The sequence below is a fragment of the Nomascus leucogenys genome, chromosome 6, assembly GCF_006542625.1.
Source record: "Nomascus leucogenys isolate Asia chromosome 6, Asia_NLE_v1, whole genome shotgun sequence".
In the NCBI taxonomy this organism is placed as follows: domain Eukaryota; kingdom Metazoa; phylum Chordata; class Mammalia; order Primates; family Hylobatidae; genus Nomascus; species Nomascus leucogenys.
In genome coordinates this window covers 47,218,704-47,242,911 of record NC_044386.1, presented here as the reverse complement: position 1 = coordinate 47,242,911, position 24,208 = coordinate 47,218,704, and the positions used below count along the sequence as shown (strand labels likewise).

The window sequence follows — 24,208 nt, the reverse complement described above, 5'->3', positions numbered from 1 at the left end:
AGCAGCTAGATACAGTGTCGATTGGTGCATTTACAGACCCTGAGCTAGACACAGGGTGCTGATTGGTGTATTTACAATCCCTGAGCTAGACATAAAGGTTCTCCACATCTCCACCAGACTCAGGAGCCCAGCTGGCTTCACACAGTGGATCCTGCACCCGGGCTGCAGGTGGAGCGGCCTGCCAGTCTCACACCGTGCACTCGCACTCCTCAACCCTTGGGTGGTCGATGGGACTGGGCGCCATGGAGCAGGGGGTGGCACTCGTCGGGGAGGCTCGGGCCACACAGGAGCCCACAGAGGCAGGGGAAGGCTCAGGCCTGGCGGGCTGCAGCCCCGAGGCCTGCCCCACGGGAAGGCAGCTAAGGCCTGGCGAGAAATTGAGCGCAGCGCCAGTGGGCTGGCACTGCTGGGGGACCCAGTACACCCTCCACAGCCGCTGGCCTGGGTGCTGAGCCCCTCATTGCCCGGGGCCGGCAGGGCCAGCCGCTGCTCCGAGTGCAGGGCCGGCCAAGCCCATGCCCACCCGGAACTCCAGCTGGCCCGCAAGCGCCGTGCACAGCCCTGGTTCCCGCTCACACCTCTCCCTCCACGCCTCCCTGCAAGCTGAGGGAGCCGGCTGCCGCCTTGGCCAGCCCAGAAAGGGGCTCCCACAGTGCAGCAGTGGCTGAAAGGCTCCTCAAGTGCCGCCAAAGTGGAAGCCCAGGAAGAGGAGGCGCCGAGAGCGAGTGAGGGCTGTGAGGACTGCCAGCACGCTGTCACCTCTCAGTATGACAGCCAGTCTGTAAATTACGATTTTGTTCCAATCTTGTTCCATTTTTTTTTTCTTATTTCATTAGTTAGGGCTTTGGAGCACTTTGTTAAATTGTAGAAATGATAACAGTCCTATGTGTCCGATTTCTGATCTTACACTTAATAATTTCTAAATGGTGTGCCATGTTTTTAATAAATACATTTCATCAGATCAAGGAAATTTCTGGAGACTTTCTTAGTTTCTTAAAATGCTTGTGCTTTGTTTTGGTTCTTTAGTTAGTTTTTGGTAGTCATGAATAAATGATTAATTTTATTAAAAACAGTTTACTGTATATAATGAGGACATTTTAGGTTTCTTTTTTTTTTTCCAATCCTTTAACATGGTGAATTGTACTGATAGATTTTTAAAATTAACTTCTTTGAGGTATAATCTCTCTCTTTGTATGATGCATCCATTGTGTGTGTGCAGTTTGATACATTTTTGGCTACTGTACGAACCCATGCAGCCAACTTCACAATCAAGACAGAAAAAAAGATCACCACAAAGTGTTCTCTCATGCCCCCTTGTAGTCAATTGTCTTTGCTATGAAGGCAACTGCTGATCTGATTTTCATCAAGATCAAGTTTTGCTTGATCTTGAATTTCAAATAATGGAATAAGACAGTGTGCACAATTTTGCATCTCGCTTCTTTCAGTTAGCATAATAGTATTGAGATTTATCCATATTTATATTTGTATCAGCAATATATTTCTTGTTGTTTGGATAAAGCAAAATTTGTTTATACCTTCATCTGTTGATTGACATTTATGTTATTTCTAGTATTTGGGTATTATTAATAAAGCTGCTATGAAATTTTACATTTAAGTATTCATGTGAACATGTATTTTAATTTTTCTTTCTAGTAGTGGAATACCTTGGTTATATGGCAAATGTATGTTTAAATTTTTAAGTAATAGCTACCCTGTTTCTAAAGCGATTGTAGTTTTTTACATTCTTCCCTGAAGTGTAACAGAGTTTGTGTTGCTTCACATCTTATCAATGCTTTTATTATTGTCAGTCTTTTTAATTGCAGCTATTTTAAAGTATGTGTCATGGTATCTTATGGTTTAAAATTTCATTACCCCAAGACTAATGATATTGAGTATCTTTATGTGTACTTTCATTATTCATATATTCTCTTGTACAGTCTCCATTCAACTCTTTTGTCAACTTGTAAATTGGCGTTATCTTGATATAGTATTCTAGATATAACTAGAGAGAGATGTAATGAATATCTATGTGTCTTTATATATATCTATATATACATTTATATGGATATATAAATGATATGGATAATATAAATTATTTTCATATGTATTTTTTTCTTAGTATATTTCTTAGTATGTTTTCTTAGTATTTCATTTTCTTAAAGATATCTTGTAAAGAGCAGACTTTAAATCTTGATTAAATCAAATTCAAACGTAATAAATCAAAGTTATTTTTCTTTTAACACTGATTTTTAAAGCTGCTTATTTCAAAAAAATTACGGATTCACAGGAAGTTATAGAGATAGTAGAGAGGTGACAGGTATCCTTCACCAGTTTCTCCCAGCAGGTACATCTCATTACGTAGAGTACAATATCAAAAACAGGAATTTGGCATTGGTATAATGTGCAAGTATAGTTCTATGTAGTTTTATCACACGTGTAAATTGTATAAGCACCATTGCAATCAAACTATAGACCTGTTCCTTCACCACAAAGCTCTCTTTCTGGTTCTGTCTCTTTATAATCACTCCCACTATTCTCCTTCCTTAACCATTCATAACTCCTGGCAACTGCTAATGTGTTTTTTATCTTCATAATTTTGTCATTCCATGACTATTATATAAATGAAATTACAGAACTTCTGACCTTTGGAGACTGGCTTTTTTCACTTAGCATAATGCCCTGAGATCTATCCAAATTGTTGCATATATCAATAGTTCATTTAGTTTTACTGCTGACTAGTGTCCTATGACATGGATGTGCCACAGTTTGTTTAACTATTCATCTGTTAATGAACATTTTGGATATTTCCAGTTTGGGTTATTAAAATAAAGCTGCTATGATTAATCATATGTAGATTTTTGTGTAGACGTATTTTCATTTCTCTAGGATAAATGCCTAAACGTGTAATTGCTAGTTGAATTATGAGTGTATGTTTAGCTTTATGACATTGTACACGAGACCCAGTTTCACAGCATCCTCTCCACCATTTGGTATTGTCACTGCTTTTTGCTTTATTTGTTCTATTAAGTGTGTAGAGACATTTCATTATGGTTTTTATTTGCACTTTCTAAATAGCTACTATTATTGATTATCCTTTCATAAGCTTGTCATCCATATGTCCTCTTTAGTGAAATAACTGTCTATGTCTTTTACCAATTTCCATATTAGATTTTTTCTGTTGAATTTTGAGAGAATTCTTTACATATTACAGAAACTAGTCCTTTGGTGGATTTGTGATTTACAATTTTGTTCTTCCAGTTTATTGCTTGTCTTTTTATCCTCCTAACAAGGTCTTTCTAAGAACAATTTTTAAAATGTTGAAGTCCAAATAATTGATTCTTTTCATATTATGCTATTGGTATCATTATTAAGAATTAATCCCCAAGCCCTATGTCTTGAAATTTTCTCCTAAGTTAACTAAGAGTTTTACATTTTTATATTCTACATTTAAGTCTATGGTTCATTTTGAGATAATTTTTGCAAAAGATATGAAGTTTAAGTAAAGTTTCCTCTTTTTAAAATTTATTTTTATTTTTGCCTATGAATATCCAATTGCTCAAGCACTAGTTGTTGAAAAGCTTATCTTCTATTCAATTGCTTTTGAATCTTTGCCAAAAAAAATCAGTTGACCAGAAATGTGTGGGTCTTTTTCTGGGCTCTCTATTCTGTTTCATAAATCTAAATGCCATTCCATCTACCAGAACAACACAGTCTTGGTTGCTATAAATATAAAGTAATCTTAATTGAATAAAGTAATACCTCCCATTTTATTCTTTTCCTTCAGAATTGTTTGTAGCTATTGTAGTTTCCTTATCTTTCCATGTAAGTTTTGGAGAACCCTTGTCCTTAACTATAAAAATAATTCTAGGGCTGGGCACGGTGGCTCACGTCTATAATTCCAGCACTTTGGGAGGCCAAGGCAGGTGGATCATGAGGTCAGGCATTTGAGACCAGCCTGGTCAACATAGTGAAAACCCATCTCTACTAAAAATACAAAAAAATAGCCTGGCATGGTGGTGGGTGCCTGTAATTCCAGCTACTCAGGAGGCTGAGGGAGGAGAATCACTTCAATCTGGGAGGCGGAGGTTGCAGTGAACTGAGATTGCGCCACTGCACTCCAGCCCGGGTGACAGTGTGAGATTCCATCTAAAATAACAATAATAATAATAATAATAATAATAATTCTAGGTTTTGGTAAGAATTGTGTTAAGACTTTGTATAAATTTGGGGATTACCTATGTCTTGCTATGGTAACTTTTCCAATTCACAAACATGGCACATTTCTTCATCTATTAAGATATTCTTTGAATAATTTCATCAGTGTAACAGGGAGTGTAATAGGGAAGTTTAAGTCTCAAACAATATTTGTGTATTTGTTTATTTTTCCTTAGTGTCAGATTTTGCTTCATCTATTTTGCAGGTTTTTATTTGGTGCATGTTCATTTTTGATTGCTGTGTCTTCTAAGTAGATTGACCTCTATATCATTATGTGCCTCTCTGTTAGTTTTCTTTGCTTTGAAGTCTGCTTTATCTAATATTAGCACAGATACTATTGCTTTATTAGATTAATGTTTGTATGGTCTTTTTCTATTGATTACTTTCGAACTGCCAATATCATGAATTAAAGTCTGTGTAATTTTTAAGCAAAAGAAAACTTACACAAAATACAATACCTACAGTAACCTCTAGAAAAGCAATACAAAGAAATATACTAAAAACTAAAAAATGTTCAAGTAATTTAAAGCAATGCAAGAAAAAAGAAAGTACAGAAATGAAAATCAGAACAAAGAGATGACAAAAAATACAAGGATAAACTTAAGCCTTAACATATCAATAATTACGTTAAATGGTGTAAATACACCAAATAAAAGTTACAGCATAATAAGGTGGATTAAAAAACATGCCTCAACTATTGCTCTCCATAAGGAACTTAATCCAAATGCAATGATATTGGGAGTTTGAAAGTAAAGCATGGAAAAAGATAGGCCATACAAACATTAATCTGATAAAGCAATAGTAGCTGTGCTAACATTAGATAAAGTAGACTTAAAAGCGAAGAAAACTAACAGAGAGGCACATTATATAATGATATAGAGGCCTATCTACTTAGAAGACATTGCAATAAAAATGAATATGCACCAAATAAAAAGCTGCAAAATAGATACAGCAAAAGCTGATACAAAGGAAAAACAAAAAAAATCCGCAAATATTGTTTGAGACTTAAACTCCCATACTACACTGGTGAAATTAACTCAAGATTGATTAAAGACTTAAACCTAAGACCTAAAACCATAAAAATCCTAGAAGAAAACCTAGGCAATACCATTCAGGACATAGGCATGGGCAAAGACTTCATGACTAAAACACAAAAAGCAATGGCAACAAAAGCCAAAATTGACAAATGGGATCTAATTAAACTAAAGAGCTTCTGCACAGAAAAAGAAGCTACCACCAGAGTGAACGGGCAACCTACAAAATGGGAGAAAATTTTTGCAATCTATCCATCTGACAAAGGGCTAATATACAGAATCTACAAGGAACTTATACAAATTTACAAGAAAAAAACAACCCCATTAAAGAGTGGGCGAAGGATATGAACAGACACTTCTCAAAAGAAGACATTTATGCGGCCAATAGATAAATGAAAAAAGCTCATAATCACTGTCATTAGAGAAATGAAAATCAAAACCACAATGAGATACCATCTCATGCCAGTTAGAATGGCGATCATTAAAAAGTCAGGAAACAATAGATGCTGGAGAGGCTGTAGAGAAATAGGAGTGCTTTTACACTGTTGGTGGGAGTGTAAATTAATTCAATCACTGTGGAAAACAGTGTGGCGATTCCTCAGTGATCTAGAACCAGAAATACCATTTGACCCAGCAATCCCATTACTGGGTATATACCCAAAGGATTATAAATCATTCTATGATAAAGACACATGCACACATATGTTTATTGCGGCACTGTTCACGATACCAAAGACTTGGAACCAACCCAAATGCCCATCAATGATAGACTGGATAAAGAAAATGTGGCACATATTCACCATGGAATGCTATGTAGCCATGAAAAAGGATGAGTTCATGTCCTTTGCAGGGACATAGATGAAGCTGGAAACCATCATTCTCAGCAAACTAACATAGGAACAGAAAACCAAACACCGCATGTTCTCACTCATAAGTGGGAGTTGAACAATGAAAACACATGGACACAGAGAGGGGAACATCACACACTAGGGCTTGTTGGGGAGTTGGGGACTAGGGAAGGGATAGCATTAAGAGAAATAGCTAATGTACATAAGGGGTTAATGGGTGCAGCAAACCACCATGACACATGTATACCTATGCAACAAACCTACACATTCTGCACATGTATCCCAGAACTTAAACTGTGTGTGTGTGTATATATATAATATACATATTAAATATATAATATTTCATATATATTTATATATAATATATTTAATATAATATATATAATATATTATATTTTTTATATATATATATTTTAAAAAACTTGAACCTTCCTCCTTGAGAGCTGGAACTGGAACAAGACAAGAATACTCACTCTCATCACTCCTGTTCAACATTTACTAGAAGTCCTAGCCAGAGCAGTCAGGCAAGAGTAGGAAATAAAAGGCATCTAAATAAAAAAAGAAGAAGTCGAACTATCTCTCTCATCTGAAGGTATGATTCTATACCTAGGATATCCTAAAGACTCTGCCAGAAGACTCCTGGCACTGATAAATAACTTTAATAAAGTCTCAGGATATAAAATCAGTACAAATGTCAGCAGCATTTCTATACACCAATAAGGTCCAGGTTGAGAGTGAAATCAAGAACACAATCCCATTTACAATAGCCACAAAGAAAATGAAGTACCCATAAATATAGCTGATGAAGGAGGGGAAAGATTTCTACAACAACTACAAAACCCTGCTGAATAAATCAGAGACAACAGAAATAAATGGAAAAACATTATATGCTCACAGATTGGAAGAATTAGTATCATACACATATTTATTTTTATATCCTTAATTTATTTGCTACAACTTTCTACTTCTTCACAAAACTTTCTATTTTTTTCATTTGATTCAGACATATTTAGAATTGTTTTAAAGTGTTTTGTTTTAGAGGCATTAGAATCCTTGTCCTGTCATCCTAACATCTGTGTGTGGACATTTGCATCTATTGATTGTCTTTCCTCATTCCCTTTGATATCTCCGTGGTTCTTGCTATGACAAGTAAGTTTTGCTGGAAACCTGAACAGTTAGGGTGATATGTTTAAGACTCTGGATCTTATTAAAATCTCGTGTTTTAGCAGGCATGGTTTGACATTTCTCTAGTGATTGAAAGGGAGCTCTGATTCATTTGCACCAGGTTGAGTTGGAAGTCCAGGTTCTGTAGCCTGCCCCCACGGATACCCAAGTGGAAAGGGCTTTATGTTACTGCTGGAAATGGCTGAGAGTTGAGACTTCCCACTGAGTCTCTGCTTACAGAACCCTAGTTGGGAGGGAAATTAGTACCTAATTGCTGCTTCCCATCACTGATATCAGGGGAGTAACCTCATTACTACTGAGAAATGGTCCAAGTCCTGACTCTCAACTAGGCCTCTCAACTAGGTCATTCTCTTGCTTAAAAACAATCTGATTCCACATTCCTCCTCTAACACCATTCCAGTGAGGAAGAGAGGGATACATCACTACTGCTTCTTTTGGGTGGAAGTTCAGGCTTTGAGTCCCAAGATCAATAGCTAATCTACCGTCTTCTCTCCAGTTTTCAGTTTATTATATTTTACATATAATGACCAGAGTTGTTAGTTACATTTGGTGGGAGTAATAGGGAGAGTAGGTCTATTTTTCCTGGAAGCGGAAGTTCCACTAATGAATTTTACATTGTTAAAGCACGGTTTTATCACAGGGGTAAATACAGCTTGGCCAGATGCATACATGTATACATACATCCACACTGCTAGGTTAATTGCAAAATATTCTTTAGGATTTTACTCATCTGTGATACTGGTATGTAATCTTATCATGTACTTTCTTTTCTGATTTCAGTATCAAGCTTATACTAGCCTTAGAAAATTAATTAGGTGCATATCTTTCTGTATCCTACTTCTATAGTCAAATGTATACTATGTGGAAGTTATTCATTTTATAAATATTTGTTAAAATGTATCTAATAGGTTAAAATATTAGATATTCTTTGATAGGGAGCATTTTCTACTGATTGAATTTCTTTAATAATTGATACTGTGTTTAGTTTTTCTATTATTTTTGGGTAAATTTTGGTAATTTATATTTTTAAGAAAATTTTTATTTTGATAGTTTAATAGTCTTAGAAAATTATCCATTTCCTCAAGTTTGACCATTAATTGGCATAAAGATGTATATATCATTTTCTCAGAACTTTTCAAAATCTTTACCGTACCTTTAACTATATCCTTTTACATAATAATAATATTGTCTATATGTACATTCTATTTTCTTAATGCTGCTTAAGATTTATACTTCCATTAAAACTTTAAAAAAGTCTTTATTTATACTGATTTTTCCATGTCATAAGTTTACATTATTATTTGTCTTTTTTTTTGTACTTTGAGTTTATAATCTGGTTTTTGTTTTTAGCTTCTTGAGTTGCACTTAAACTGATCTATTTTACTTTTTTGTTATATTTTAAACAAAGTTTTAAGGTTATAACCTTTCTTTTGTTGCATTAAATTTATCTCACAAATATATGTATGCATGTGATGTGTTTTAGTGCAGTTTTAATTTTTATTAATGTTTTATCATTTCCATTGCGATTTCTTTTCCTATAAAATAAGGCATGCTTAAAAGTTTTCAAATGTGGTTTTCATTTTTGTTTTTGTTGTATTTTATTTTGTTATATTTGAATCACCATTGTTGATTTCTTATTTGATTGGTCTTTTTGATATCTGTGGAATATGTTGAGGCTTCTTCGTGGCCAGGTACATAATTAATTTTTTTTTTTTTTTTTTTTTTTTTTTTTTTTTTTTTTTTTTTTTTTTTTTGTGAGAGGGAGTCTCAGTCTGTCTCCCAGGCAGTGCAGTGGCACAATCTCTGCTCACTGCAAGCTCCGCCTCTCGGGTTCACACCATTCTGCTGCCTCAGCCTCCCGAGTAACTGGGACTACAGGCGCCCGCCAACACGCCTGGCTAATTTTTTTGTATTTTTATTAGAGACGAGGTTTCACCGTGTTAGCCAGGATGGTCTCTATCTCCTGACCTCGTGGTCCGCCCGCCTCGGCCTCCCAAAGTGCTGGGATTACAGGCGTGAGCCACTGCGCCCAGCCCATAATTAATTTTTAATAGTATTTTATGTGAAAAGAATAAATATATTTCAGTTTGGTATGAATTCTGAACCTACATCTATATTTGGTATAGGCGTAAGATTCCTATCTTCATAGGCAAATCTTTTCCATTCATGTTCCTAGGTGGAAAGAAAATTTCCCTCTGTTTCTCTACTTCCATAGTTAATTCTTATCTCATGCTTTTATATTTTATGAGTGTTTTTAATAATATTCTTTCTGGTTTTATTCAAGTAGTTCTAGAAAGTTATAGCTTTTCTTGTGTACAGATTCTGTTGTACCTGGGTTTACCTCTACTGTAAAAGTTGCATGACCAATGGTGTTATTTATCTTGGTTTTCAGCTGTTGCCTCCCCTGTCCCTAGCACAGTGCCTAGAACTTAGGGGCACTTGGTGGATGGGAAATGAATCAATGAATGAAATGTTTCCATATTCCTGCGAGCAATTTTGATTTTTACTGCACTGAAGATTGGTTTTGAGTTACCTCATTTGTAATGATTGGGAGATTATGTTTGATTTTGAGCTTAGATATGTTTTAAAGTTTAACAAAATCATGTTACCTAGTATTTGTGTGTCTGCATGGAATTTTGGTATATGTGGACCAGAGGGAAGATTTCTTCCATATTATATCTTATTTTGCTTTATTGCCTGGCAGACTAGAATGGATTTTTAAAAACAGAAAATAAAATTTTGATTGTGTTATATATCATTCTCTTGCTTGAAAACATTGTGTGATTCCACATTGCGATTAGGATATAATTTATATTCCTTAATACAGTAGTCTCTCTGATCTACTATTTACTTTACATGGTTTCAGTAACCCATGGTCAACAGCGGTCCAAAAATATTCAATGGAAAATTCCAGAAGTTAAGAATGAGTAAGTTTTAAGTTATATCCCTTCTGAGATAGGTAATGAAATCTTATGCATTCTGCTTTGTCCTGCCCAGGACGTGAGTCATCCCTTTCTTTAGCATATTCATGCTGTATACACTACCCATAGTTAGGCACTTAGTACTCATCTCACTTATCACATCTAAACAATGTAGCATGTTTAGGGTTTGGTGCTATCCTTGGTTTTAGGCATGCACTAGGGATCTTGGAACATATCCCCCCATGAATAAGGGCTGACTCCTGTAAAATATGTAAGGACTTTTATGTTATGAATCTTATTCACTTTCCTTTCATTTCTTGAAATTGTTTACTGTCGCACTCCCATGTCTCAGTCCCTAACACTCTATGCTCTTTCAAGCTTCAATGCCTTTTGAAATCCTTTTTACTCTGCCAGGAATACCTTCACACATCGACAAAACCCACTCCTCTCCCGAATGAGTCCTTCCCAAACCCAATGTTCTCCATGGCTGAAGAGTTAGGGGATCTCTTCCCTGTGCTTCTATATCACTTTGTTCATATCTTTAACATCGCTGTGATGTTGAACTGTCATTGCAATTCAGTTTTTTTTTTTTTTTTTTTTTTTGACGGAGTCTTGCTCTGTCACCCAGGCTGGAGTGCAGTGGCGCAATCTAGGCTCACTGCCAGCTCCGCCTCCCAGGTTTACTTATGCCATTCTCCTCCCTCAGCCTCCCAAGTAGCTGGGACTACAGGTGGCCGCCACCACACCCAGCTAATTTTTTGTATTTTTAGTAGAGTTGGGGTTTCACCATGTTAGCCAGGATGGTCTTGATCTCCTGACCTCGTGATCTGCCTGTCTCAGCCTCCCAAAGTGCTGGGATTACAGGCGTGAGCCACCGTGCTCAACCAATTCAGTTTTTTTAGATTACTGTTGAAGCGGTAAATGAGTGATCAAAGATATGTGAGATATGAGTTAGATCAGCATTAATCTCCCAGCACTCATCCAGTTGCATCCAGAAGTACGTCTGAAACATGCACCGTCCACAGGTACTTCCTCTGACCTGGAAGCATGTGCTCATTATTAATAATTAACAAGACAGTTTAAGGAATTCAATAAAAGGGAAGATAAAGTTATTTGCATACTTACCTACCACACAGTAGGTACTCTGTAAAGGCTAATAACAGCTCAGCAACCCTCTGATTTCATTAATGATTTTTCTTTGCACTGTTTTTGGCTCTCATGTGATGACTTTCAGGCATACTACACATGTATCAAAGTCGTATCTCTTTTAATATGGTGACAGAGCAAACTCTTTCCAAAGAAGATAATGAATTATCACCAGTGGGAAATTTATGCTGTGTTATCACTGAAGAACCTCAGAGCAAAGATGTTTAAGGGAATTCCTAAACTAGATAGGACGGAACTCAATTTACATACAAACTTGGAGATCTCTTCTATTCAAATTTCCTTCAAAAAGTGTGTTATAATAGAGGTAAAACATTAAGGGAGAAAATACAACAATTTTACTTTTCTCTTAGAAGATTGTAAATTGACTATATCTATCCATCTTAATCTTAAATGTAGGCATTAGGTACTATGAATATTTATTTTTCATGGTAACTGGTGAATAAACATTCCTTGTTATAGTGAAAATTCACTACACATACCAGAAGATATAGAATTTAGAGCTAGAAGGTTTAGATAGATGCTGGTCAAATATTCTTATTTTACTTATACATGAAGGAAAACAGGGTTAGGGAGATGACATGTTTCCTTAGATTATGTTCAGATTTACTTCTTGAGGATGCTCACACAAGAACCTCTGATGGGTCTAAGACACAGGAGACACACATATATTATTTGTATTTCTATATACTGAGAGTTTTGGTTTTATAGGTCACCATGCAACATGGTTGAATAGAATAGTGCTGTTCGCCAAGTAAATATTTTATCAGTTTTTTTATTTTAAATTGCTTGTGGAATTTGAAGACATTAAAATTTTTTTTTTTATTATACTTTAGGTTTTAGGGTACATGTGCACAATGTGCAGGTTTGTTGCATATGTATCCATGTGCCATGTTGGTTTGCTGCACCCATTAACTCGTCATTTAGCATTAGGTATATCTCCTAATGCTGTCCCTCCCCCCTCCCCCCACCCGACAACAGTCCCCGGAGTGTGATGTTCCCCTTCCTGTGTCCATGAGTTCTCATTGTTCAATTCCCACCTATGAGTGAGAACATGCGGTGTTTGGTTTTTTGTCCTTGCGATAGTTTACTGAGAATGATGGTTTCCAGTTTCATCCATGTCCCTACAAAGGACATGAACTCATCATTTTTTATGGCTGCATAGTATTCCATGGCGTATATGTGCCACATTTTCTTAATCCAGTCTATCGTTGTTGGACATTTGGGTTGGTTCCAAGTCTTTGCTATTGTGAATAGTGCCACAATAAACATACGTGTGCATGTGTCTTTATAGCAGCATGATTTATAGTCCTTTGGGTATATACCCAGTAATGGGATGGCTGGGTCAAATGGTATTTCTAGTTCTAGATCCCTGAGGAATCGCCACACTGACTTCCACAATGGTTGAACTAGTTTACAGTCCCACCAACAGTGTAAAAGTGTTCCTATTTCTCCACATCCTCTCCAGCACCTGTTGTTTCCTGCTTTTTTAATGATGGCCATTCTAACTGGTGTGAGATGGTATCTCACTGTGGTTTTGATTTGCATTTCTCTGATGGCCAGTGATGATGAACATTTCTTCATGTGTTTTTTGGCTGCATAAAGAAGACATTAAAATTGTATAACCACTGCAAACTTACTTTAATCCCATTTATAGGGGTGGTTTCACTATAAAGTAGTTGGATGTACTGTGGTCCCGCATTAACGACATTAAATTGCTGAGCTGCAAAATGAACCTGTTGTGAGATGATATGTGCCTTCTAAGACTAGGAACATTGGGAGCAGCATTATAGGGAGTACCCAGCATGTAATTACAGACATTTTACCAGTTTTACTAAGCAGAACAACTGTATGTAGAATAAAAGGCAATTTATCAGCCAACAAAGGCTGTGTGTGTATGTGTGTGTATTTACTATATCTATACACACAGTATCTGTATATACATATATGATTATCTGCATATGTATATATGTTTTATATATATATTACACTGCCCCTTGAATAGTAGCCTAGATTTTTGCCCATTGTATACATTTTACATTTTATTCTTTCCCCAGCTTTATTAAGGCATAGTTGACAAATAAATTAGATATTTCAAGGTGTTAAAATATAATGATTTGATATTCACATACATTGTGCAATGATTATCACAATAAAAGTAACTAATATATCCATCACTATGCTGAGTTACGTGTGTGTGTGTGTGTGTGTGTGTGTGTGTGTGTGGTGAGGACACTTATGTACTATATTAACAGATTTCGAGAAAACAATGCAGTATTATTGGCTATAGTCGTCATGCTGTGTATTAGATCCCCAGAATTTTTTCATCTTATAACTGAAAGTTTGTACACTTTGACCAAAAACTCATTTTCCCCACCCCCAGCCCTGGCAACCACTGTTCTATTCTCCACTTTTATGAGTTCAGCTTTTTTTTTTTTTTTGAGATTTTACTTATAAGTGAAATAATATTTGTCTTTTCTTTTTCTGCCTTATTTCACCTAGTATATGCCCTCTAGATGAATCAATCTTGTCATGAATGGCAGGAGTTTTTTCTTTTTAATGGTTAAATAATCATCTCTGTGTGTGTGTGTGTGTGTGTATGTGTGTGTGTTTTTGTGTATATACACATAACAATGTCTTCATCTGCTGACAAAGAGGGTTTTTTTTTTTTTTTTTTTGAGATGGAGTCTCGCTGTCTCCCAGGCTGGAGTGCAGTGGCGCGATCTTGGCTCACTGCAAGCTCCACCCCCCGGGTTCAAGCCATTCTCCTGCCTCAGCCTTCCAAGTAGCTGGGACTACAGGCACCTGCCACCACGCATGGCTAATTTTTTTTTGTATTTTTAGTAGAGATGGGGTTTCACTGAAATAGGTTGTTTTTATACCTTGGCTATGGTGAATAATTCTGCAATGAATATGGCAGTGCAGATATCTCTTCAACATGCTAATCTCATTTTATTTAAGTTTATACCTATAAGTGAGATTGCTGGATTATTATGGTAGTTGTATTTTTATGTTTTTGAGGAACCTCCGTACTGCTTTACTTAATGGCTGTACCAATTTATATTTCCACCATCAATGTACAAGAGTTCCTTTTTGTCCACACCATTACCACCAACACATTATCTCTTGTGTTTTAATTATAACCATTCTAACAGGTGTGAGGTGATATCTCATTTTGGTTTTGATTTGCATTTCTCTGCTGATTAATGATATTGAGTACCTTTTTAAATGTGTATTAGCCATTAATGTCTTTTTTGAAAAAAAAGTCTGTTTTAGACCCATTGCCAATTTATTAATCAAAGTGTTTGTAATTTTGCTATTGAGTTATATGAGTTTCCTATATATTTGGATATTGACCCTTTATCAGACATATGGTTTGCAAATATTTTCTCCCATTTCACAGGTTTCCTTTTCATTTTGCCGATTGTTTCCTTTGCTCTGCAAAAGCTTGTTAATTTGATGAACCCGTTAATGTTTTATTTTGTTGCCTGCATTTCCAGTGTCATATCCAAAGAAATTATTGCTGTCATGGCCAATATGTTGCCAATGGTAAATTTTCCTTAAACTTTAATGTTGGAGCTTTATGGGTTCAGGTCCTACACTTAAGAATCCATCCCAAGTTAATTTTTATGTGGTATAAAATAAAGGTCCAATTGTATTCTCTCACATGTGGATATCTGATTTTTCCAATACCATTTATTGAAAAGACAGTCCTTTCCCCATTGTGTATTCTTGGCACCTTCATCAAATATTAGTTTGCCATATGTCTGTGGTTTTATTTCTGAGCTCTCTCTTCTGTTCCATCAGTCTGTGTGTCTGTTTTTATGTTGGTACCATACTGTTTCGATTACTATAACTTTGTAATGTAGCTTGAAATCAGGACAAATCATGCCCCAGCTTCATTCTTTTCTCTAAAGATTGCTTTGGCTATTCAGGGCTTTTTTATGATTCCATATAAGTTTTAGAATTTTTTTTCTGTTTCTGTAAAAAAGCCATTGGAATTCTGGTAGAGAGTCCTTTGACTCTATAAGCCTTTGAAAAAACCATTGGAATTGTGGTAGAGATTCCTTTGAATTTAAAATGCAAGCATTTTAAGAATATCAGTTTTTCCAATGCAGGCACACTGAACATCTTTCCATTTATTTGTGTTTTCTTCAATTATTTCATCAATGTCTTATAGTTTCCAGTGTACAGATCTTTCACCTCCTTCATTAAATTTATATCTAAGTATTTAACATTTTGATATTGTAAATTTTAATTTTTAAAAATGTCTTTTTTAAGATGGGGTCTCACTCTGTCACCAAAGCTGGAGTAAAGTGGTGTAATCACTGCTAACTGCAGCCTTGACCTCCCAGGCCCAGGTGATCTTCCCACATCAACCTCCTGAGTAGCTGGGACTATAGGCATGTGCAACATGCCCTGCAAATTTTTTTTGTATTGTTTTTAGAGACTGGTTTGCCTTGTTGCCCACTGTTTTAATATTCTTTTTTCAGATAGTTTGTTATATTAGTGTATAGATTTTTTTATCATGACACTTTAAATTTGTTTATTAGTTTTAAGTTTTTTGGTGGAGTCTAGGGTTTTCCATATATGAGATACTGTCACCTGTAAGCAGAAACGATTTACTTCTTCATTTTTTTATTTAGATGCCTTTTATTTATTTTTTTCTTGCCTTATTTCTCCAGTGAGAACTTCTAGTACTATGCTGGATAGAAATGATGAGAGTGGGAGCGCTTGTCTTGATCTTAGGGGAAAATCTTTCAGCTTTTCACTGTTGAGTATGATGTTAGCTATGGGCTCATTGTATATGGCTTTTATTATGTCCAGGTATATTCCCTCTATACCTAATTTGCTGAGAGTTTTTATCATGAAAAGATGTTGAATTTTGTCAAGAGCTTTTTCTGCGTCTATTCAGATCATTATATAATTTTCATCCTTCATTCTTTTATTTTTGTGTATCGCCTTTTTTTTCAACTTTAAGACAGAGTCTCGCTCTGTCACCCAGGAGTGCAGTGGCACAATCTAGGCTCACTGCAGCCTCAATATTCTCAATCAGTCCTCCCATCTCAGCCTCCCTAGTAGCTGGGAGTAGAGGTGTACACCACCATGCTTGGCTAATTTTTGTATTTTTAGTAGAGATGGTGTCTTGCCCCTGCTGGTCTTGCCCAGGCTATTCTTAAACTCCTAGGCTCTAGTGATCTGCCCACTTGGGCCTCCCAAAGGGTTTGGATCACAGGCATCAGCCACTGCACCCAGCCGTGTATGCCATTTATTGATTTGCATTCACTGAAACATCCTTGCATCCCAAGGATAAATTCCATTTGATCATGGTGTATGATCCTTTTACTATGCCATTGAATTTGGTTTGCTAGCATTTTGTTGAAGATTTTTTGCATCTATGTTCATCAGGAATAGTGGCTGGTAATTTTCTTGTAGAATCCTTGTCTGGCTTTGGTGTGAGTAATGCTGGCCCATAAAATGAGATATAAGTATTATCTCCTCTTCAATTTTTTGGAAGAGTTTGAGAAATATTGGTGTTAAATCTTGGCACACAATGAAGCTATCTTGTAATGGGCTGTTCTTTGTTGAGAGATAATTGATGACTACTTCCGTGTTGTTACTCATTATTGGTCTGCTCAGATTTTCTCTTTCTTTATGATTTAGTATTGGTAGGTTGTATGTTCTAGTAATTTATCCATTTCTTCCAGGTTATTCAATTTGATGGCATGTAATTATTCATAGTGATCTCTTAAGATCCTTTGTAGTTTTGTGCTACCAGTTGTAATGTTGCTCTTCCATTTATAATTTTATTTATTTGATACATTTCTCTTATTTTCTTGGTGAGTCTAGCTAAGAGTTTGACAATTTTCTTTACATTTTCAAAGAAAACCCTCTTAGTTTCATCTATCTTTTCCATTGTCATTGTAGTCTCTATTTCATTTATTCCTTCTGTAATCTTTATTATTTCCTTAGTTCTGCTGACATTGGGCTTTGTTTTGTTTTGTATCTAGTTCTGTGAAGTAAAAATTTAGGTTATTTGAGATCTTCTTTTAAATGTGGGTATTTATTACTTTATCCCTCTTAGAAGTGCTTTTGCTACATCCTGTAAGTTTTGATATGTTGTGTTTCTATTTTTGTTTGTCTCTAAATATTTATTTATTTCACCTTTGACCCATTGGTTCTTCAGGAGTGTGTTGTTTTATTTCCACATATTTGTGGATGTTCTAAAATTCTTCCTGTTATTGATTTCTACTTTCAAATATTGTGGTCAGAAAAAACACTTGATATGATTTCAGTGTTTAAATTTGTTAAGATGTGTTTTGTGGCTTGAAGGCTTTTCCGAAATTTACACTCTACAGGAATATATATTCTGCTGCTGTTGGGTAGAATATTGTGTCATTTTAAAATATTTTAAACAATATGATTATTAAATAACAGAATCTTGGAAAACATAAGAGAATATGAATGAATATATTAACCTATTACTGAAGATTAATAACGTTATGGTGATTTTTTCAAGTCTTTATCTATATATAACTGTTTTTGTTTTTACTTAGTCACCTTATAACCTCAAGTAACCTTAAACATGAGGTTACTTCCTAATTTTTATTTTATACATCAGAAACATTTTCTATATTTTTTTAGCCTCTAAATGCATTGATTTTAATGGTCACAGATTATTGCATCAAAGTCATAGAACATAATTTTCAACCCATAGTTCTATATTTAATCATGTGTGCTTTTCCAATATTTTGTAGTAAATAATGAAACAGTGCCAATCTTAACACATTTTTTAGTATTTAAATTGTATGTTTGCTAGGGTTGCCATAACATAATATCAAAAATTGAGTGACTTTAGAATAGCAGAAATTTATTCTCAGAGTTCTAGAGGCTGGACGTTCACTATCAAGGTATTGGCAGGGCCATACTCCCTCTGAAGGAACTAGGGGAGAATCTATTGAGACCTCTCCCCAAGTTTCTGGGAGTTGCTTGGCTTATGGAAGCATCACTAATCTTTACTTGACATTATTGTGTGTGCATATGTCTCCAAATTTCCCCTAATTTTTTTTTTTTTTTGAGATGGCATCTCACTCTGTCACCAGGCTGGAGTGCAGTGGCACAATCTCGGCTCACTGCAACCTCCGCCTCCTGGGTTCAAGCGATTCTTGTGCCTCAGCCTCCCAAATAGCTGGGGTTACAGGCACGCACCACCATGTCCAGCTAATTTTTGTATTTTTAGTAGAGACGGGGTTTCACCATGTCGGCCAGGCTGGTCTCAAACTCCTGACCTCATGACCTGCCCGCCTCAGCCTCCCAAAGTGCCAGGATTACAGGTGTGAGCCACTGCATCCGACCCAAATTTCCCCTTTTTATAAGAACACCAGTCACATTGGATTATGAGTCCACCCTACTCTGGTATGGCCTGTTTTAACTAGTTCCATCTGCAGTGATCCTATTTCTAAACAAGTCCACACTGTGATGTACAGACGTTAGGACTTCAACATTTAAATTGGGAGAGGTGGGACACAATTCAACCCATAACAAAAATAATTTCCTTAGCACCAGTTTCCAAAAGTGGAATTTTCCTATCAAAACAGTCTATTGATAGACATGTTATGAAAGATTTTTTTAACTTATATTATTAAAATTTTCATGCTCATCAACTATGCATGATAGGGTTTGATTAATAATTTCAACAGCCTTGGGAATTATTTTTAATATCATTAAAATCAATATCTTTAATCTTCATTAATTTTTTAATTATTTGTTGTAGTTTTAGTAACATAGATAATTTGTATGTGCATTTACCATTGTTGCATTTTAATTTGTCAATTATCTATGAAGTCTAAATTTAAAAATCTCATTCCAAAGTTTTAATAAATATTCCTTTCTCTTTTTACTTGTCTTTCTTCCTTTAATTATTCTATATTTAAATATTTAATGTATGTGGAACTTGGTGGCATATGTATGAGATGAGGATACAAATGAATATTATAGATACTTAACCTATTGTCTGAGCACCATTTACTGACTAGTGCTTCTCTTTGTCTTTGATAAAAAATGTTTTCTTAGTCATTAAATTCTTGAGTATAAGGGTTTCTTAATTATATTTTGTGTTTCACTTTTAATCTGTTATTTTGCCAGGACCATACTGTTTTAGCTGTTATAAACTATTAATACTTTTATAGATTCATCTCATAATGCTTCTTTTACAAAATTTTAGATATTTTTACTTGTTTATTAATCCAGTTACACTTAAAATTGGTAAAATTTCAAGTTACAGCAATCTGCCATTAGGATTTTGACTGTCAAATCTACAAATCTGTTAGATTATAATTCATCATCACTATATAGAAAAATGAAATAATATTTTCTATTATTCAGATTTTTAGATATTCCATGAAGTGGTGTAGCTTATTAAAATTATCCATTCCAATATTTAAGAAATGGTTATTGGTCATCTCCTATATTTCGGGAATGTGGTAAGAGTAAAAAAAAGGGAGAGAGAGAGATTAGAAAACAGACTACCATCAAGGAGCTCAAATTCTGAAAGGATTGCAGATAAGGAAACTGGCAAAGGATGAAGATTAGCAAAGAGGAAAGCACAGTGCACAATATTGAACCCAGGACAACAGCAGGGAGAAGTGTTACAAGTTTCCAGAAACAGGGGTTGTGCTTCAGCTAGGTTTGGGACATAACAGGCAGTCAGTTCAATGAGGATGGAGAAGAGTTGTTTCACAGGGAGGAAACAGCACTGCAAAGGCACATAGATTTCAAAGAACATGGCACAGAAATGGAACTTCAAGAATGTAATTGTGACTGAAGTTTATGATGTGAATGAGATATAATGAGTGATGAGATTGCATTTCACATGGATTTTATGTTCTTTCATGAGGGTACTGTGTGTCATTTGTGGGTTTTATGAAGGAGAGTGACATAATTTTATCTTTTTTAGAAAGATTTCAGGGAAGAATACAGCAGGGAGACAAGAAAGCAGTCAAAGTGAACAAAAAAGTTTCATTGGCAATAAACATGTGTTCAGTGAATGAATGAAACATTGAAAGAACTGATGTATTACCAGATTTAACAGCTGAAAAGTAATTGATGACCTTGTTAAGATTACCTTTATTTAGTGGGATGGTTGAGATGGAAGACAAATATCAACAGGAGATAATGAATACAAAGTACTCATTCAAAATATTGCATATGTGAAATCAGATCTTATTTCATTGTTTTCCAAACTAGTTGCTAGTGCATAGGAAATAACATTATTATTTTGTTTATGGGTTGACTATATAGTTCCTCTGTTGACTCTTTTGTTTAATAGTTTTCCATGCGATTTTGTATGTTTTGATTACTAGATATAAAATTATAATTCTTATAAAAATAACTTTCTATTTTGCCTTCTAATAATTATATAGTTTATTTTCATTAGTTTTAATATATAGGCCAGAATTTTCAGGAAGAAGTGAAAATGATGCTTTTGGACAGTTTCGTTTGCTTTTAATGATCATAGAAATGCCCTACTATTTCACACATAAATTGCTGACTGTAATAGTATATATAATACTTTTTTAACATATTAAACTTAAAGAAGACCCATTATAATCCTCTTTTAAGGAGGTTTTGAACGACTAGAAGGTTTTGATTTTTTATCAGATGACTTTTGCTCCCTATGAAAATTAAGATATCTATTTTCTGGCCAATTGATATGTCATATTAAATTAGACATTCCATTATTTGATACTTTGGGTACAATTTTCTTGAATATGGTATATTATTCTGCAATAATGCTAAATTTTATTTATTTTATATAGTATTTTAAAATAATTATGGCCATAAATAAGATTTATCTTTTATTACTTCACAATACATTTTACCCTGTTTTGCATTTGGAGATAGAACCCTGAGATACTGTAAAATCTGCACCGAAATATTTACTTATGACAGTTAAGCAGCCTATACTTAATGAGTCAAGAAAAGTAACGCATTTCGGATTTTCATCAGTAAGGGTCACCATTGAGCTACATGACCTTGGACAAATTTTAATCTTTCCAGTGCTCATTTATATAAACAAGGGATTTGAACTAAGTAAACTCCAGTGTCACTCCAGCTCTAGCATTTTGCCGACTTGTATCCATAGAGAAGTTTCTCCAGTTTTATGCTAACAAGCAAAGATGAATTAATGAGTTTCAGAGCAATAGTACTGTGTAAGGTAGTAATAGACTCTATCCTATGACCAGGCAAATTTAAACCTGTGTTTAGAAAATGATGACACAGTAGTCCATTCTCCATCTCCTTGGGTCCATGAGCAGTTGGACCTGGAAAATGTTGGCCCTATGTTTTATCTTAAGTTGCGTCTGAAGGCTGTAGACCAAGCACCCTTCACTGTTCTGTTCAGCTCACCTGAAACATTAGATATAAAGAGCACCAGATGGGAGATCAGGAGCCCTGGATTTGTGTCCCTCTTCTGCCATTTACTAGCTTTGTGATCTTAATCAAGTCACTTAACCTCTTTAGGCATCAGTTTTCTTATGTGTAAGATGGAATCAACTTAATCTTTTAGCTCGTAAACTCTATGATATGAGAAGCCATAAATATATAATCTCTTAATAAAACAACTTTTATCTATAGAGCCATCTGAGGTTTACTTTCCCAAATATTGATCTCAATTAATTCTATCAACAACATTGCGAGGCAATTAGTCAAAGTATTTGTGATCATATTACAGAGTTGGATCCAGGCTCTTGACTTCAAAGAGTTTGGTAGCTTACCCAATGCGTCTAGTAAGTGGCAGAGCCTCAGCTGGAGCCCAGGACTTCTGATTCTTCAACTGTGTTCTTTTCTTAATATAACACATTGTCCTTCATTAAATCCTGTAATCACTTTTATACTTTTCAAGCATTCTATTACATTTCCCTGCACTTTAAATTATGAGAACCAGCTATCCTTATACCCTTGGGCTCAACCTTGAAACTCTTGTTTATTTATAATTTTAAACAATGTAACATATTAACACTCTGTTCATGTATATGTTTAAATGATTTCTTGAAAAGTACTACATCTAACATTTATCCCTTCTTTTCCTGATTCTCTTTCAGATAGCAGTTCTGTGGATGAAAAGGTTTTAAATCATACTTATTCTTCCCTCCTGAGGGATCTTGTCTTTTGTACATGTTTGTTTGTGACATATTAGACCTGTTTGATTCCTCTGTTTTAGTTTTGAAATGTGCATGTTATCCCAGCTTTCCATTATTTGGTTGTCCTTTAAGTGTGCCCCTGATATGTTGCACTTATGGAGAGGTCACACCTTGCCAGCTGCGCTTACCTTAGCTATACTTGCCAACCTAGGGGTCTGCTACTGTCAAACACAGCATCTTTTCTTAAGTCTGGCTAATCATGACCTTTCTGACTGATTCATGATCTTCACTGCACATATCAAGTTTTAAGGGCAAATAGTACTTGGAATATGATATATTTTCCTGGACTCTGCCAGTGCATTTGTTTAAATGCTGACAGCTAATTTCAAAACCTCTACTCATAAAAACACAGTAGCTTTGACTTGGAGCTGACCCTGCTTAGCATCTGTCATAGTAGGTGTTACGTGTGTAGTGCAGCTGAACTGTGTCCCGATTTCATGTACATAAAACTGTAGTATGCTAAAAGCCTGTTTGTTTTGTTTTTCTCTCACTCTTCATTTAAGGCTCGAATAGTAAGTGGCAATGATTTCGAGGCTTCCAAATTTTCTGCACTCCCCGTGTGTGGTGGGTAAGTACCTTCATACCTTTCTAATTTATTCCATTCATAGATGGCACTTGGCTGTGTTCTCAACACATATGCTTTGAATACAAGATGCTGCATGATTAGCTAGCCTCATTGTTACTTCATTCCACAATGAAGTCGACATTATAGTGTTTTCTTAAAAAAATAATACATGTTAACTGTAAAACAATTCTAAAAATATGAATATATATGATTATATATATATAAGTCAAAATCACCTAACCAGTTTGTTAACATTATGAATACATACCCAAATAGAACCACATAATTTTATGTGAATGAATTCATATTGATACAATTAATGCTCTCTTTCAATGTGCTTGTTTGCACTTAATGATATATGTGCATGAACATTTTTCCTGTCAACTCAATGAATGTAATCTCTACTATTATTTTTCATAGTTGCATAGTCTTACACTTAACATAAGTATCAAAGTATTTAAAATTTAATCACAAAAATAATGTATGAAATTTATTTTCTATGTAAAAAATTTAAGCAGCCTCGTCTTTAATGTTAAAAGTTACATACACACTGGTATCAGTGTGGCATGAATGTTCATAGGCATTTTTCTGCATGTTTGCAGTACATATCTATGTTCATATAAGTAGTTTTGCAATGTGTTTTTTTTTTGCATTTTAACATAAAACAGTCCACTCTGTGTAAATAAATAAGCATGAATTTAATGCTGACTTTGTATCTAGTGCTGTTAAAATTGTTCTATACATAATGACTCACTTAACCTTTACAATGGCCGTATGAGGTAAGTACTATTTTGACTCTAATTTTACAAATGAAGAAACCAATCCACAAAGCACTTAAGAGACGTTTCCTTAAGACAGCTAGTGAGTGACAAAGTCAGTATTCAAGCTCAGTTAATCCAATTCCAGAGCCTGTAATCTCAATTTACATGCTACATTGCCTCTGCAACTTGCCGTTTTCTTTTTTTCCATTTAATAACAAATGCCTTGCCAAATTTTCTACTTTATTATTTTGAAGTGATGCAAATATTTGAAAACATTCATACAACATGTTTTATTCTTCTATTGGTGGGTTTTC

At 35.1% G+C, this 24,208-nt stretch overlaps 1 protein-coding gene across 2 annotated transcripts in view; it reads left to right on the top strand.

Annotated features, from left to right (window-relative positions):
- Window positions 1–24,208, top strand: part of UNC13C (unc-13 homolog C) — a 654,851-nt gene that overhangs the window by 142,987 nt on the left and 487,656 nt on the right. For both annotated transcript variants that reach the window (XR_004030428.1, XM_030814067.1), the window contains exons 3-4: window positions 22,470–22,492; window positions 23,072–23,136. Coding sequence is in view for 1 of the 2 variants with exons in the window: in XM_030814067.1 (XP_030669927.1) it covers window positions 22,470–22,492; window positions 23,072–23,136 (88 nt within the window). In the remaining variant the exon portion in view is untranslated. The remainder of the gene's footprint in view (window positions 1–22,469; window positions 22,493–23,071; window positions 23,137–24,208) is intronic.